The 18,370-nt window shown below is 39.6% G+C and overlaps 1 protein-coding gene across 1 annotated transcript; it reads right to left on the bottom strand.

Annotated features, from left to right (window-relative positions):
* Window positions 1-17,074: 17,074 nt before the first annotated feature.
* LOC100399393 (nuclear transport factor 2) lies at window positions 17,075-17,911 on the bottom strand. The gene has a single exon (XM_002745458.7). The coding sequence runs from the start codon at window positions 17,850-17,852 to the stop codon at window positions 17,469-17,471; it is 384 nt and encodes a 127-aa protein (XP_002745504.2). The 5' UTR covers window positions 17,853-17,911; the 3' UTR covers window positions 17,075-17,468.
* Window positions 17,912-18,370: the final 459 nt, after the last annotated feature.

The raw sequence follows: 18,370 nt of genomic DNA on the forward strand, positions 1-18,370 counted from the left end.
AAGCAGAGTGTTTCCTCTCTCACTTAAAACTCTCTCAGCCTGGGCAACATGGTGAATCCCATCTCTACGAAAAATTTAAAAATTAGCCTGGAGTGGTGGCGCATGCCTGTAGTCTCAGCTACTCAGGAGGCTGAGGTGGGAGGACCACCTGAGCCCAGGGAGGTGGAGGCTGCAATGAGCCATAATTGTGCCATTGCACTCCAGCCCGGGTAACAGAGCAATGCCTTGTCTCAAACAAACAAACAAAAACACTCTCCAGTCATTTTTCATCTTATTTAATTCTTCATCATGGCCTCTAACATCCTTTAATAAAACTGTATAGACCTCCCAAAGTGCTGGGATTACAGGCATGAGCCACCTTGCCCAGCCTGGTTTTATTTATTTATTTATTTCTAACCATTTAACATTTCATTTAAATTACTAGGAAGCTTTTTTGGGAGTGTTTTGTCTTTCTCCAACTACCAAATGAATTGTCCTAGAAAATTTACTAGTTTCTCTGGGCGGGCACAGTGATTCACACCTGTAATCACAGCACTTTGGGAGGCTCAGGTGAGTGGATCAGGTGAGTTCAAGAGTTCAAGACCAGCCTGGCCAAAGTGGCAAAACGGCATCTCTACTAAAAATACAAAAATTAGCCAGGCATGGTGGCACACATCTGTCATCCCAGCTACTCAGGAGGGTGATGCAGGCAAATCACTTGAATCTGGGGGACGGAGGTTGCAGTGCCTGGACAACAGAGTGACACTCTATCTGTAAATAAATGAAGAGTCTCTCTGTATTTCCCAGTTGTTATTCTTCTTTTGTTTTCTTTTCTTTTTGTTTTTTTTTCTTTTTGTGGAGAACGGGGTCTCGCTATATTGTCTAGGCAGGTCTCGAACTCCTGGGCTTAAGCTATCCTCCCGCCTCTGCCTCCCAAAGAGCTGGGATTACAGGCGTGAGCCACAGTGCCCAGCCTCTTTTGTTTTCTATTAAGTTATTGATATACCAGAGTCTATCACTGAGATAACTATTCCATTGATTTGTCTGTACCAGTGTCATTTTCATTTAATCATTATAGCCTATGTAGTAATGAACCAACTTTCTCTTTCTAATTTTCAGGTCATTATTGTCTATTTATTTTTCTAGGTGATTTTTGGAATTTGCCTTCAACCCCCCAAAAATACCACAGGTCTTTTTGTCTTTTGGTTTTCCGTTGAGTTTTGATGAAAGTTGATTGGGGAAGAATTATCATCTCTAGAATACTGACAACTAATATTTAATCCCACTTAAATTTTAAGAGCTGAAGTTTGTATTTCTTCTTTGTATTCTTCTTTGTATTTAAAGAAAGCAAATCATAATTTGCTTTCTTTAAATTCTCCAACCACACTGGTTTTAGTTCTGCTCTCTGGAGTGACATAATGTTTGATTACTCCTTCTTTCACATAATGGGAGAGAGTTATTATGCTGCCACTTTATTCAGCCATTTCCTATTTGACATGATTTTTGCTCTTTTCATCATCCTGCTCACCCACTTCCAGATATGCTCCACTTTGTCAATATTTCCTCTTGAAAGAGGGAACCCAGATCTAAGGACTCAAGAATCCAAATGTGTGTGGTCTGAGAATCACAAAGAAGTGGGATGATTATTTCCCTTACCCTGGACGCTCAGCTGTTATTAATGCAGTGTAGATTTGTATCCCCATGTCTTGGCAGTACTCCTCACTATTGGCTCACATTGAGCTTGCAGTCAACTAAAATCACTAGAACTTTCTCACTGACTGTACTTAAAATAGACCTTCATTTTCTTGAACATAAGCATATGAATGCTGAATTATTTGTATATATATGGTTATATGCATCCTGATAAAATTTCATCTTTTCAATGTTGCGTTATCATTTCAGCCTAATTATAAATCCCAATTCTATTTTTCAAAGCATTAAAACTTAGTCATCTGCAAATTTAATAAACATGTCTTCTTTTGGTGTCACCCACAGTCTGACAAAGAGCAAAGGGCCAAGTCCTATAGCAAAGCAACCAAACGCTGCTTTCTGGGGGATTGCTCAAGGCCAGGTTGAAATAGTAGATCTTCAGCATTTCTTTATTAACTAGGAGACCTATGAAAGAAAAGACCAAGGTTTCTTTGATCTCATTTGCTCTTTGTACACCCAAACTTATTCCTACCAATTATTTCTCCCTAATCTAAGTACTCACAAACCACCTATTTTAAAATTCAGTCTAAACGTTGCTGAGGACCAATGTGAAACCGAATTGTACAGCAGGGGGTGGGGAGTTGGGGAGAGATAGCATGGGGAGAAATGCTGGATATAGGTGAAGGGGAGGAAGGCAGCAAATCACACTGCCACGTGTGTACCTATGCAACTATCTTGCATAATCTTCACATGTACCCCAAAACCCAAAATGCAATAAAAAAAATTTAAAAATCCAAATTTTACCCCCTTTCTAAAAACATGGATAAAATTCACCATCACCAAGAACCTTTGCCAATTCTCCTACTCTCCTCAAAGAATAGTAACTGTTCTGACCATTTTTATTGTTCTGACATATCCTTCCTTACAACCTGAAACTGTGAACTCATTACGAGACTTAAATGCACTTCTGAGAAGGTATCTCCATACATGCTTGTCTCCTCAAGCAGATTGTTAGTTCCTTAAGGACAATATGAAGTCTCATTCAGTTCAATTCAACTGACACTTAATGAGTTTCAGGTATTTTAATAGCAACCATTATAGGAGACAGGCAGGCCCCTAAGAAGAATGACAGGAACAGAGTTGCAGCACAGCACAGTGTGTGTTGAGACTAGAAGCAGTTCTACACCACTTAAGGAAGATTATAGAGCAGCGGGAATAAGGATACAGAGGTAGTTAAAAGAGAGCTCCATCAGAGAGAGCCTTGGAAGCCGTGCTAATAAACACCAGCTTTATCCCACAGAAGAGAGTTGGAAACAGTTGGAAAAGCCGGCTTATTCCCCTGAAGACTCATTTTGTTTTCCCAGCATACTCTTAAACAAAAAAAAGAGGATTCCTCAAAAAACTAAAAACAGAACTGCCATAAGACCCGGCAACCTCACTGCTAAGTATATATCCAGAAGAAAGAAAATCAGTATACATATTTTTCTCTTTTTCGTTTTTGAAACAAGATCTCACTCTGTCACGTAGGCTGGAGTACAGTGGCATCATCACAGCTCACTGCAGCCTCAGCCTCACTAGACCCAAGTAATCCTCCCACCTCAGCCTCCCTGAGTAGCTGGGACTACAGGCATGTGCCACTATGCCCAGCTATTTGTTTTGTTTTTTTGTAGAGACGGTGTCTTGCCATGTTGCCCAGGCTGGTCTCAAACTCCTGGGCTCAAGCAATCCCCCTGCCTCAGCCTCCCAAAGCTCTGGGGTTATAGGCATGGAGCACTGCACCTAAATTTACTGAAATCAGTATATTGAAGAGAGATATCTGCACTCGCCTGTTTATCACAGCACTGTTCACAATAGCCAAGATTTGGAATCAACCTAAGTATTCATCAGTGGATGAATGGATAAAGAAAATGTAGTATATACACACACAACGGAGTAGTATTCCAGCATAAGAAGAATGAAACCCTGTCATTTGCCAGAACATGGATGGAACTGGAGAACATTATGTTAAGTGAAATGAGCCAGGCACAGAAACACAAATTTCACAAGTTCTCATTCATATGTGGGAGGTAAAAATTAAAACAATTAAATGGAGAGTAGAATGATCATTACCAGAGGCTAGGAAGGTAGTGTGTGTGGGGGTGGGGGTGGAATGTGGAGACGGTTAATGGGTACAAAAATATATTTAGAGAGAATGAATAAGATCTAGTTTTGATAACACAATAGGGTTACTATAATCAACAATAATTTATGGAATATTTAAAAATAAAGAGAGAAATGTTGGAATGTTTCTAGCACAAAGAAATGATGAATGCTTGAGGTAATGAATACCTGGGTTACTCTGATGTGATTATTATACATTGTATGCCTGTATCAAAACATCACATATACTCCATAAATATATACACCTATTATGTATCCATAATAATTAAAAGTTTAAAAATTTAAAAATAAAGATACAAAAATCTGCATGCCTATCTACTTTGTCACAGTCCCTACGCCCTTGTTGTTTTACACCACCCCAGGAACATTGGCTCTTGAAGAAACGAACCCTTGTCTAGCTTATTTATGACAGTCTCTCCAGGGTCTAGATCAGCACCTGGTACATAGCAAGCACCAAAAAGGATCTGCTGACTGACTTGTTGGCCTGGCCCATTTGTTTCATGTTACCTGGTAACAAAGGTACCTGGTACAAACGTAGGCAACCAATAACAGCTGCTGCAAATGCCTTCTGGTTTCCTCTCACTTCGTAAAAATGTTTGAAGCTTAGTTGCAAAATTTCATTTTTTAAAGAATTTCCCATTTCTCTGGCACCTGCCTGTCTTTCAACATCCTCGTGATGCAATTAGACATGTCTTTCATTTGAATTTTTGAGACCTAATTTTCCTACAAACAGTGATCTGACTCAGCCCCGCCCTCTTTCCTGTGGCTACTTCACATTCAGGGATGATTCGGTCATACCCTTCCTCCAACCTATTCCAGGATGGAGATGTAGAAGTGACTAGCACAGAATAAAGTTCTGATTAACTGTTCTGATTGGTTCCTCACCATTCTAAGAGGTGAAATGGGCAGCAAAGTTAGTTGAGGGCTCATCACATGTTTTGTTTTCAGCAGTACAAGGCTACCAGAAGTTACATCTACCAATTTCTGTGTCCAGGTTGCAATTTTATTTTATTTTATTTTTTAGAGAAGGGGCCACAATTCTTTGGCCAGGCTAGAATGCAGTGGCACAATCATGGCCCATAACAGCCTTGGACTCCTGGGTTCAAGCAATCCTTCAGCCTTGGCCTCTAGGACTAGATACCCTGGAGGGTAACCTCCATGTGCAACCATGCCTTGGCTAGTTTTTTGTTTGTTGTTTTTGTAGAAATAGGGTCTTGCTGTGTTGCCCAGATGAGTCCTGGCCTCAAACAATCTCCTGCCTCACATGTTCCAATTTATATTTGCATTTATATTTGGAAAGTATCATCCATGTCCTCTTGAATTCTTGGCTTAAAGCAATCCTCCCACCTCACATGTTGCAATTTATATTTAGAAAATATCATCCATGTCCTCTATATTTCCTGGCATTCTATAACAACCCCCCTCAATGGGATACATTGTGTTTTACTCTCCTGTTATCTACATGCAAATGCTTATCACTCTCGATTTCTTCAATTCTTATTGAAGGAGGTATCATCTTGAAATGCAATGCTGTTGCCACCATAGCCCTGTCTCTTTGTACACTAGTACATATGCTCATAAACACTTTGGGAGGTTGAGGTGGGTGGATCATGAGATCAGGAGTTCAAGTCCAGCCTCATTAATATGGTGAAACTCTGTCTGTACTAAAAATACAAAAATTAGCCAGGTGTGGTGGCACTCGTCTGTAGTCCCAGCTACAAGGAGGCTGAGGCAGGAGAATTGCTTGAACCCAGGAGGCAAAGGTTGTGATGATCTGAGATCATGCCACTGCACTCCAGCCTGAGTGACAGAGCAAGACTCCATCTCAAAAATAAAATTTAAAAAACTGTGAGATTGGTCACATGTCAATGATTATAAAAGCTGCAATGTATATAAGGGGCTTCATTATACTATTCTTTCTACTATACTATTTGCAGATAAGGAGCTTCATTATACTATTCTCTCTATTATACTATTTGGAAATTTTGATATTAAAAATACTTTTTAACTGCAAAATTATCATTTTATTTATTCAATAAATATCCACTTATCAAACATGCTAAACAATACAGAGATTATTAAGACATAGTCTCTATAGAAGGTTACTAAATAAAATATAAGTATATTCAAATGCCTTGTTGCATTTGAAATAAACAATAGTATATTTTTAGTATAAGTAGGTTCCATGCAATATTTGAAATATTTATGCTTTCACATTTCTGCAAGTAGAAAGTCTGAAATCAGTTTCACTGGGTTGAGATCAAGCGTTGACAGAACTGTGTTTCCTCCAGAGGCTCTAGAGGGAAATCTGCTCCTCGCCTTTTCCAGCTTCTGGTGACAGCCAGCATTCTTTGACTTGTGGCCACATCCATCACTCCAGTCTTCAAGGCCTCCCTTTTCAAATCACGATCTACTCCTCCTTTCCCTAGCCTTCTCTTTTGTGCTTGTGTCAAACTGCCCTTCTGCCTGCCTCCTATAAAGATACTTGCCTATCACTATTAAGTGGACTTTGAGTGCTCATCTGAATAATCCAGTATAATCTTGCCATACCAAGATCCTTAATCACATTGCAAAGACCTTTTTCCAAATCAGATAACATTTAAGGGTTCTCGGAATTAGGACCTGATATCTTTGAGGACCATTATTCAGGCTACTATAGATGCTACAATAGATAACTACTACTGGATATCTACTACTGTGATAGATATTCTCCAGGGGACACTGGAGTAACTTGAAAGGAGATGAAGGAAGAGGCAGATGTCAAGAAAAGCTTCCTAAATCAGTGGTGTCAGAGAATATAAATCACTAAAGCATCAGGTATAACAACAGCCAGTAATAAGACCAATCATAACAGACATAGGCTATAAATAAACCACTGCGGCCTACCAGTGAGTACTAGCTGAGCATCAGTCTTGATAACAGATGTAATGTTGGGTGCTTTCTACAGGAGAATAAATAAGAGGTAGCAAATGGATGACAAAAATCATTTACACACAATTCCTAACATACCACCTGGGGAAGAATCATGGGCAGGAGGATTGCCCCATATAGTTTGAGACATATCATTTTTTTTTTTTACTCCTATGTTGTCTACATTGCTCTTCAAAAAAAAAGTCTACATTACCTGTCACTTCAATTATTTTTTTCAACCCAATTTGCTCAAAATTTATACTCAATTATTCACTTAATAATTTTAATTATGTTTTTCAAAAAAGTAAGTGGTTTGTGCAAAAACAAGTATAGCAATATAAGGTTATGTAAAGTAATAATTCCCCTCTCCTCCACCTAATCCCAGTTCTCAGAGATAAGCACATCAACAGATACATCAAGGGCTTTATCTGTGAATATGTAAATTTGCATATATAAAATTTAAATACATTTACTTAAATCAATGGGAAGGAACAAGCATTATGCCGCTGGTGGACAATGATAAAATAGTGCACCCTCAGCCCATTAAGCTTCCAAGAAGCAGCAAGCTGCACGCTCTTTCCTTTTGTACTTTTTTGGATCCAATTCCACAGGAAATATCTCTAATTCATAAATTCTTAATTCCACAGTGACACCCTAAGGGAGGATTGGCAAGAAGAGCAGCAATTAAAATATGAACAACAGCTTCCTCCAATCTCCCACTAAACTTTGCACCCCGAAAGCCTCCTTGGTTGACGCACAAACACCCCAAGTCTAAACCACCTAAAATTGAACTTGTCATCTTCCTCGGGAAACCTGCTACTCCTCCTGTTTCTCCATCTCATCTCATGGCCTAAGCCGGAAACCAGGAATTGACCCTTTTCTGCCACATCCTACATCAACAAAAGTCACCAGATCCTGGAAAATATCACGCAAATTTTTCTCATTACTAGATTGCTCAAAAAAAATCATGAATGGTCTCCCAGACCTTCACCTCACCCTCCCCCGCAGCTAGAGTTACCTTTCCAGAACATAAATTTCATTATGATACACCTTTCTTCAAGTGCTTTAATGGATCTTCATTGCTCTCAAAATAGAGTCCTGAAGAGGGTTTATAACATCCTAGTTGAGAGTGTTCCTGCTATCTCTTTGCTTCATCTCTCACCCTCGCAATCTTATCTCAAACCACACTCATCTTTTTTTATTTTCCTAAGTTTGCATGCTTACCCATGCTGGAACTCTCTGGGTACTGTTTTCTCCGAGAAAGACCTTTCTTTTTTTTACTTAGCTGACTCCCATTCAGTTAATAGGTTTTAACTTAGTTATCAGTCAGGAAGCCTTGCTCTAATCCCCTTAGTCTAAGTTACGGGTCTCTTCTTTTGTGACCACAGCATCCTGTGCCTTCTCTATCATTTATTAACACTTAGCAATTATAATTGCCTGTTCACTTGTCTCTCACCACCACTAAACCAGGATCAGTTCATCTGTATGTTATCAGGACCAAGCACAGCAAGAGGGACATGGTAGGATCTCAATAAATAGTTAAGTAAGTAGAAAGAGTAATGCAGATCCTCAGTAGCAAGGCACCATGTATGTATTTATCTTCAAGAAGGCAGTTCAGTGCATAGCTTCAGTGTAATGAACAAATTGATAGCATGATTTTTACAGCATTTTGTTGACTATTAAGGAATAATTTGCATTCAAGACACATAAATCCCACACATGAAAAATAAGCCCATTCTCCCCACCTCTACAGGAAGGAAATCAGACTGTGATTCATTTGCCAACCTATGCCCTCCTCATCCTGAATTCACAAAGAAGGCAGAAGCAATAATGTCACTGTAGAGCTAACTGACTCCTTTGATATCCTACATATTTCTGTCATTATGGTAGTTCTTAGTGTTGCAGGTTCAGGAGCTCAATTTTATTACTTCATTTAAAATGAGAAGCCAGCCGGGTGTAGTGGCTCACATCTGTGATCCCAGCAGTTTGGGAGGCCTGGCCAACATGGTGAAACCCCATCTCTACTAAAAATACAAAACATTAGCCGGGCGTGGTGGTGGGCACCTGCAGTCCCAGCTACTCAGGAGGCTGTGACAGGAGAATTACTTGAACCCGGGAGCTAGTGGTCGCAGTGAGCCGAGATCATACCATTGCACTCCAGCCTGGGCAACAAGAGTGAAACTCCATCTCAGAAAAAAAGAAAAAGAGGGCCGGGCGCGGTGGCTCACGCCTGTAATCTCAGCACTTTGGGAGGCCAAGGCGGGTGGATCACGAGGTCGAGAGATCGAGAGATCGAGACCATCCTGGTCAACATGGTGAAACCCCATCTCTACTAAAAATACAGAAAAAAAAAAAATTAGCTGGGCATGGTGGCTCGTGCCTGTAATCCCAGCTACTCAGGAGGCTGAGGCAGGAGAATTGCCTGAACCCAGGAGGCGGAGGTTGCAGTGAGCCGAGATCGCACCATTGCACTCCAGCCTGGGTAACAAGAGCGAAACTCCGTCTAAAAAAATAAAAGAAAGAAAGAAAGACAGGGAGAGAGAGAGAGAGAGAGAGAGAGAGAGAGAGAGAGAGAGAGAGAGAGAGAGAGAGAGAGAGAGAGAGAGAGAGAGAGAGAGAGAGAGAGAGAGAGAGAGAGAGAGAGAGAGAGAGAGAGAGAGAGAGAGAGAGGAGAGAGAGAGAGAGAGAGAGAGAGAGAGAGAGAGAGAGAGAGAGAGAGAGAGAGAGAGAGAGAGAAAGAGAAAAGCCACCGAGGCTGACTTTCTCAAAAGGGGTTCTTCATCTGAACACAGAGCACAAAAAATTATTTGAGTGACTATTTCTAAATTCTCCCAAGGATGGCAAATAATGGTACCATTCTAGATGCAAAGAAATTTTAACTGAATGCCGGGCGCGGTGGCTCACGCCTGTAATCCCAGCACTTTGGGAGGCCGAGGCGGGTGGATCACGAGGTCAAGAGATCAAGACCATCCTGGTCAACATGGTGAAACCCCGTCTCTACTAAAAATACAAAAAATTAGCTGGGCATGGCGGCGCGTGCCTGTAATCCCAGCTACTCGGGAGGCTGAGGCAGGAGAATTGCCTGAATCCAGGAGGCAGAGGCTGCAGTAAGCCAAGATCGTGCCATTGCACTCCAGCCTGGGTAACAAGAGCGAAACTCCGTCTTAAAAAAAAAAAAAAGAAAATTTAACTGATCACATGCAATGAATGCCTTACAGCTGTTAGGATTTATTTCACTATCAGAACTTGAGAGGGCCTGAATCATATGAAGTAAATTCCTGTGAAATATAAATATATCATACACACACATACACACACACACACACACACTAGATCTATACTATATCTCACTACACTGGCATACATACTATATACATATACTAATTTGTAAAAGAAAGTACAGGTTGGCAAAACTAGAATACAGTAGCATTGCTGATCATAATCTGGCTTGAAAAAAAAAAATAGTGTTCTTGAGCCCAGGAATTCACGACCTGCCTGGGCAATATAGTGAGACCCCATTCTCCACAAAAAGGAAAAAAACAAAAAGACAAAAAGAAAGAAAAAAATATAGTCCTTAGAGTGGAAGAGTTAGGTATTTTCAAAGGATACTTTAATTGACCTATCATATCCTGCTGACTCAGCCTTCCTCCCTTGAGAGAGACCAGAATATGAGCTCTTGGAGAGAAGGAAGCACATTTGTCTTGACTCCACATTTTGCTGAAATTTGAACTCCTAATAATTAACATCATGCATGGCATATACTCCATTTCATCGACCCAATGAATGGATGGCTGAATAATTTGTATTCTATTGCTTCCTAGATCATTTTCTATTAGCAGTTCATGTTGGCTGGGCATGGTGGCTCACATCTGTAATTCCAGCGCTTTGGGAGGCTCAAGCAGGAGGATCACATTGTCAAGACATCAAGACCATCCAGGCCAACATGGTGAAACCCTGTCTCTACTAAAAATACAAAAATTAGCTGGACGTGGTGACGCACGCCTGTAGTCCCAGCTACTTGGGAGGCTGAGGCAGGAGAATCGCTTGAACCCGGGCTCAAGGTGGAGGCTGCCGTTGCCGTGAGCCGAGATCATGCCACTGCACTCCAGCCTGGCAACAGAGCAAGACTCTGTCACACACACACAAAAGTAATTAATGTTGCATGTGGTGTGTAGATTCTTATTCATTCTTTCAACAAGAACCTTCTGTGTGAGTGAATCTTAGGCTAGGAACTGAGATAGGTTATGTGTTGTACATCAGAATTCATGTTATTTAGGACTAACCTACAACTTTACACATATTAGTTATCATTAAAAAAAAGAAAGATGGGCTGGGCATGATGGCAGGTGCCTGTAATCCCAGCTACTCAGGAGGCTGAAGCAGGAGAACTGGCTGAATCCAGGAGACAGAGGTTGCAGTGAGCCAAGATTATGCCACTGTACTTCAGCCTGGTGACAGAGCAAGACTCCAACTCAGAAAAAAAAAAAAAAAAATCTAGTTCCCCTTTTCTAATCCTGTCCCTGGATCTTGACATTTTTCTAACTTTAGGGGTCTGTGGGCCTTGTCATCTTTCATTTATACACTTTACCTGAGCACTGAGATTCTGGGAGCAACTGGGGCCACTCTTGGGTTACCTTTCCTTGGAAAGAAGGGTAAGTTATCGTCATATCAATATAGTAATATATTGTCTAGTAATATAACCAAACACAAATCTCCTAGGAATCTAGTTTAATTGGATTTACACTGCAGTTAGAGTGGGGCTTAGGGATGGAGCACAACGGAGAATGGTAATCTCAATCTCTCTTCTACATTTATTGGAAAATAACATCCACAGATAAGATGGCTTCTGGAGTTGTCCAGTGCTCTCTGTCCCCACTTCTATTATTGCAAAGTGTAGTTTCCAAAGGAATCCAAAAGAAGTCAAGTTAGATTAGTAGAAAAGAGAGAGAATTAAAAATTATGCAGCATGTACCAGATACTGCTATTGTTGCTTGACATTCATTACCTCATTTGATTTTCATAACAAATATGTTATCATCTTTGGACTAGAAGCCAAATTTAGTTATTTTCTGACTCTATAGCCTAAGCTCATTCTATTCTATTATGCTCACAGTTGCCTAGAGTCCATTTCTGTCACTGTGTCCTCCTTGAAAGAGCAGTGTTACCCTGAAATCAAAAATCTATAGCCAAACTTTTATGTTGGCAGGCAAATGAGACTCCTGGCAGAAAGTTTACTCTTTGACAAAAGCACTTAATACTGATTCCCTGCTAAAATAGTTTGTGGAGGAGGGAAAGAAGGAAGAGTGGCAGAAGAAAGTGCTTCTTTAGCTCTACATTCAGCACCTCTCTTGGCTCAAAAAAGAAAACAGAGCAACCAACTCATATAGATGAAAGAAATTAAACCTGATGCCTGAAAATCACTAAGCATAAATTTAGGCTTAGATATTGTACTTTGCTACAAGCAAACTAGACCTTGTTGGCTTAATCACACTTAAATTGCTTTGCCAGGAGTATTTATCATGGGATTAATTTTACTTTATTAGCTAGGGATAGACAAGGCAATAAACAAATAAGATAGCTACATACTCTGCTTCTATTAGTCACTTAATCAATTATCTCCCAACAAATGATCTGATTCTTATTCCAAACAAGAAGACTTATCTATCAAAATACTACTTTAAGGACATCAAATCCTTACAAATAAAATCTTAATACACATCAACTAATTTTATAAGACATCCAAGTTAGAAATCTGTGCAAATAAACTATTAACTGCATGAAAACTTTCCACAGGATTTTCACAATCTTTTATAGCTTATGAATGAAATTCACATTTTGTTAGAAAAGCACGTCAGAGTTCTGTGTTTGCATTATAAAATATGTCTTCTGACATACTGGATGGGGGTAAAGTTAACAATTAGTTACTCTATAAACTAAACAAAATGTGATGACGGGGTGCTGAGGAGCTGCTTGCAACTCAATGGAAAAAATGATTTGGCTGGGCAGTGCTCACACCTATAATCCCAGCACTTTGGGAGGTTGAGGCAGGCAGATCACTTGAGTTCAGGAGTTCGAGATTAGCCTGGGCAACATGGTGAAACCCCATCTCTACCAAAAAAAAAAAAATGCAAAACAATTAGCTGGATGTGGTGGCACATGCCTGTGGTCCCAGCTACTCAGGAGGCTGAGGTAAGAGAATCACTTGAACCCTGGACGCAGGTTGCAGTGAGTCCAGATTGCATCACTGCATTCCAGCCCAGGTGACAGAGTAAGACCCTGTCTCAAAAAAAAAAAAAAAAAAAACAGAAGGAAAGAAATAAAATTATTGTATTTCTATCTGAGCTTTAGTTTTTTCATTTATGAAAGATAGTATATAACAAAATCATCTTAATACATTTCAGTCTTTAAGTTTCTATCATTTGGCTATTCAGTAATATGATAAACCAAAATATAAAATAATTACTATCTAATTGTTAGTATGTAATGATATAATGAGATAAATTATTTACAAGGGGCTTTCAAAGTAAATAACAATGATAAAATCTACTTGTCTTATTACTACTTTTCTAAATTAGTATTTAATAACTAATATGCCTTAATATCATTAAATTCTCTGAAAATATAAATATTATTCTGAAGTTTCATATAAATAATTTAACCTTAAAACCTCAATTTCTTAAAGAAGCATGTTTATATTTGTCTTTTTAAAAATATTTTTGTACAAATTTATGGTGTGTATGTGCAATTCTGTTACATGCATAGGGTACATGTAACAATCCAATAATGGTCAAGCCAGAGCTTTAAAAAACCTTAATTTTACTTATTTATGAGTTGCTTTAATTTCTTTGATAAAATGATTTAACCAAGGACATTGCAAGATATAAAAATTTAATTTGAAGTTTTTTTTAATATCTCTAAGTTTTAACAGTATAAATTGAAATTCCCCCTTTTTTTTTTTTTTTTGACAGAGTTTCCCTCTTGTTACCCAGGCTGGAGTGCAATGGCGCAATCTCGGCTCACTGCAACCTCCGCCTCCTGGGATCAGGCAATTCTCCTGCCTCAGCCTCCTGAATAGCTGGGATTACAGGCACATGCCACCATGCCCAGCTAATTTTTCGTATTTTTAGTAGAGATGGGGTTTCACGATGTTGACCAGGATGGTCTCGATCTCTTGACCTCGTGATCCACCCGCCTCAGCCTCCCAAAGTGCTGGGATTACAGGCGTGAGCCACCGCGCCTGGCCTGAAATTCTCCTTAAAGTAAACCACATTCTTCTGGTTTTATTTTAAAAATTTGGATCAAAAGGAATTGTAAGTTTATATTATCCAAAAAAGAAAAAAGAAATGTAGTTTTGAAGTAGCAGATGGGAGGCTTGAAATAATGCACTCATTTCCAAAACATGCTATAATAAGGATGTTTCAGCTTTATAATAAAACAACAATAAAAGAAATAGCATACCATGCAAATAAAATTCACATCTTCTTTAATATTGGAACAAAACTTTTCTTTCTCTCTCCTTTCTTTAGGGTCTATGTTTTTCCATGTTTCTAAAAATGGAAAGTTAGTAGTAACTCAACTAAGCAGGGAAGGTTAAAAAAATTATAGAATGTGTAGCATCCCCATATATTTTACATACCTTATATCAGATGAAATTAGTTTCTTATAAACCTTGTAGCTGACAGAATATTTTTCTGCCATAGTTAGCATAAAGTACCTGTTTTATGAGCCCCACAGTAAACACCAACCACCTAAAATTACGACCATCCTTCCCTAATAACCATTGTGCAGTTATCAACAAGCTGATCATTGTAGACTATGGATCCTTTTTAATACTAAAAGGATTCAAATTCCACAGCAATACTATTTATACAGTAAGAATGCTTTCAAATCCTTCAAATGTTTAATTGTCACCAGGTCAAATTCTGATATCCTGCCTGATGCAAAATTTACATCATTGCCTACTAAAAAAGGAATTAAATATAAGGATGTGTTGAAGAACAAAATAAAATGTGGTTTATGTTCTGTAAAAGTAATTACCAGCATCTATTAACATACAATCTATCTACAATGTTATTATGAACTTGCCTTTTAAAGAACCGACAATATGACAAATATACATATATTCCCTTTATTTCTGTTACTCATAAAAATTAAAGTATTTGGGAATTCTATCTAAGTAGCTTTTAATATTTTCACTTCTGTTATCTAACAAAGTATAGGCTGCTTTAGAAGTAAGAGGTTTTCTTTACCTCTACCTTGATTTTCCGACATCCGTGATCTTGGTTCTTAAGACACTCCTAGAGAAAGGTGAAACCGGGACTCCAAGTTTGGGTCCCCTTCCACTAACACTCCCTTTGTGGAAGCCATCTCTCTCTCCTGGATTTTCCCTCTGGAGTCTCCTTCCATGAACACTTCCTCGTGGAAACTTGTCTTCTCCTCCTAAACTCCATCTATCTCTATTTCGTTCCACTCAGTGTGGAAGCTGCTTTCCTCTCCTGCATTCCATCTTTCTGGATTCTCTCACTCAGTGTGAAAGCTAGCTATTTCTTTCTCTCTCCTTCTCCTCTTTCTCTCTCTCTCACTAAATAAATCACTTTCTACAAAAAAAAAAAATGTGAAACCTTTTTTACGAATATGCACCCCTACATATGCTGCTCAAAAATCTACAGCTTTACGTTGCTCCTTCAGACTCAAGAAAACTTTGAGGTCATCTGGGCAATCCTCTCCTAGTGTGAGAATCCCCTCTACAATATTCCTGACAGATGGCTCCCCAGGTTCTGCTTTAAGATTCCATACACAGGGTCCTCTCTGCTTCACAAGGTGTCCAATTCCACTCTCAAATGTTAGAAAGTTCTTATTCTAATGTGCTATCTACTTCCTGCAGCCTCCACCCAGTAATCCAACCTCTGAAGCCACATGAAATAATTTTAACTTCTCTTGTCAATAGAATTCTTCTTCAAATAAGAGATGCAGATATTTTCACAATTCTCCCCATATCCTTCGAGAACTGTTTTTCTTAGACATGCTCAAATTTATCAAAACCCTCTTTAAAATTGGGAGCTAGAAAGACTGCTCGAATAGTCTGTAAGACTGAATGATATAGGGACATTGTACTTTCCTGAATTAGTGCTCATGTAACATTTCCCAGAAGAAAAGCTACTTTTTATTTCTGCCCACCCTTGAAACCCCTTAAGAAAGGAACAGTTGGGCAGGATGTGATGGTTCACGCCTGTAATCCCAGCAATTTGGAGGCCAAGGTGGGTGGATCGCTTAGCCCAGGAGTTCGACACCAGCCTGGGCAACATGGTAAAACCCCATCTCTACTAAAAATACAAAATTAGCCAGCATGTTGACATGCACATGTAATCCCATCTACTTGGGAGGCTGAGGCAGGAGAATTGCTTGAACCCAGGAGGCAGACACTGCAGTGAGCCAAGATCACATCACTGCACTCCAACCTGGGCAACACAGCAAACCTCCATTACAAAAAAAAAAAAGAATAGTTAACAGGGCTCCTGACTAGGAAGAAAGACCTTTTGTGAGTCCCCTCACTTGGCTAAAAATCTGGTCATCAGGCTCAGAAATCAACAATGTAGACTTTAAGATCAGTTGGTTGGAGCCCTGATATTTCATAAGACAAATGAGTACATTATCAGGCATAGATTATTTTTATTGACTCTAGGTCATTTGAATAAACAAAGAATCCTTTATAATTCCTTCTTATAAATAGAAGTTAATTTAGTATTTTATCACCTTTCTTATTTCCAAAAATATCTAAGTCAGTCTTCTTATTTATTATCTTTTTTCCACAATGACAAATTAAGTAGTCCACTATAGCCAGCTATCTCTACTATATAGAAGAGAAAATAAATCTAATCCTTTGGTATCTGGGTAGCTCCTCAGTGAATCCTTTGCTCTCACCATCTTGGATAACTCTCTAATGCTGCTTAAAAATCAAAGAGAAAATTTTTTTTATTATAGTAACACACACACACACACACACACACACACACACACACACCATAAAACTTAGCATTGGCCGGGCATGGTGGCTCATGCCTGTAATCCCAGCACTTTGGGAGGCCAAGGTGGGCAGATCACAAGGTCAAGAGATCGAGACCATCCTGGCCAACATGGTGAAACCCCGTCTCTACTAAAAAATACAAAAATTAGCTGGGCATGGTGGTGTGCGCCTGTAGTCCCAGCTACTCGGGAGGCTGAGGCAGGAGAATTGCTTGAACCCAGGAGGCGGAGATTGCAGTGAGCCAAGATTGCACCACTGCACTCCTGGAGGCGCCTGGCGACAGAGCAAGACTCTGTCTCAAAAAAAAAAAAAACTTACCATCAACCATTTTTTTTTTTTTTTTTTTTTAACTGTTAAGAAAATTTTTGTGGTTTTATTGTATCATGAGGCATTGAAACATCTGAACAAATCAACTTCTGGGCGGTGAGGCAGCTGCTTTCTCCTTCACGTCTTTGGGTTACTAGAGCAACTTGTCAGTAGATTAAAAAAAAAAAAAGGACAACCTTTTGCATTACTTAAGTCTTTCCAAGGCATGCGCTGGTACAACACAAACTTCTCCCGTCAGATGCAACTAGTCTAGCGTCCAAACATCATGCACAACACCTTGGTGGCAGCAGCGCACTGCGCCCACTCCCGCCGCAGCCCTGCTCATTTGTGCATGATATTTGGAGCATCTGGAGGAGTGGTAATAGTACTGGGAAGAGGAGGGAGGAGGAAACAGCGTGAGTGCCTGGCTGAGAGAAGGTCAGCCGAAGTTGTGCAGGGCGAGCCTGAACATGTCATTGGTGCAAACCCAAGCATCGTTGATGTTCTTTAATAGGAACATCTGGTGGAACCCCATCATGGGGTCTTCATTCGCCTTAAGCTGGCCCACAACCATGCTGATGATGCAGCTATCTGGCGTGGGCTGATGGTCCTGCGCCGTGATGCTGTGCTGGATTTTCTGGAATGGAAGGCTAGACAACTTCTCCACAATGGCAGCTTTCCCCTGGAACTGTTGTCCTTCCCACGTAAGGCATGACGCGTCAATGTAAATTGCGCCTAGTTGGGTTCTATCATTATCAAATAACTGGTAATAATGTTGAATGAAGCTGGATCCAATCTGCTCCCAAATTGGCTTGTCTCCCATTCTGGAGCGTCACCCGGCCTCACAGAGACCCAAGGGGCTGGCACGATGGCGGCAGCGGCCCATCAACCATTTTTAAGTGTACAACTGAATAGTCTAAGGTGTTTTCACATTGTTGTGAAACAGATCTCTAGAACTTTTTCATCTTGCAAAGCTGAAACTCTATATTCATTAATAACTTGGCTTTTCCCGCTTCCACTAGCCCTAGCAACCACTATAGTTTCTGTTTTTATAAATTTGACCATTTTAGATACCTCATATAAATGAAATCATACAGTATTTGTCTTTTTTGACGGACTTATTTTATTCAACATAACGTCCTCAAGGTTTATGCACATTTGTAGCATGTCACAGTATTATAAGGCTGAGTAATATTCCATTGTGTGTATATATCACATTTTGCTTACTTACGCATATGTAGATGGACATTTGGGTGGCTTCCACTTCTTGGCTATTGTGAATAGTGCCTGCTAAGAACATGGATATGCAGCTATCTATTCAAGTCCATGCTTTCAATTATT

Source organism: Callithrix jacchus, chromosome 3 (genome assembly GCF_049354715.1).
Source record: "Callithrix jacchus isolate 240 chromosome 3, calJac240_pri, whole genome shotgun sequence".
NCBI lineage: Eukaryota > Metazoa > Chordata > Mammalia > Primates > Cebidae > Callithrix > Callithrix jacchus.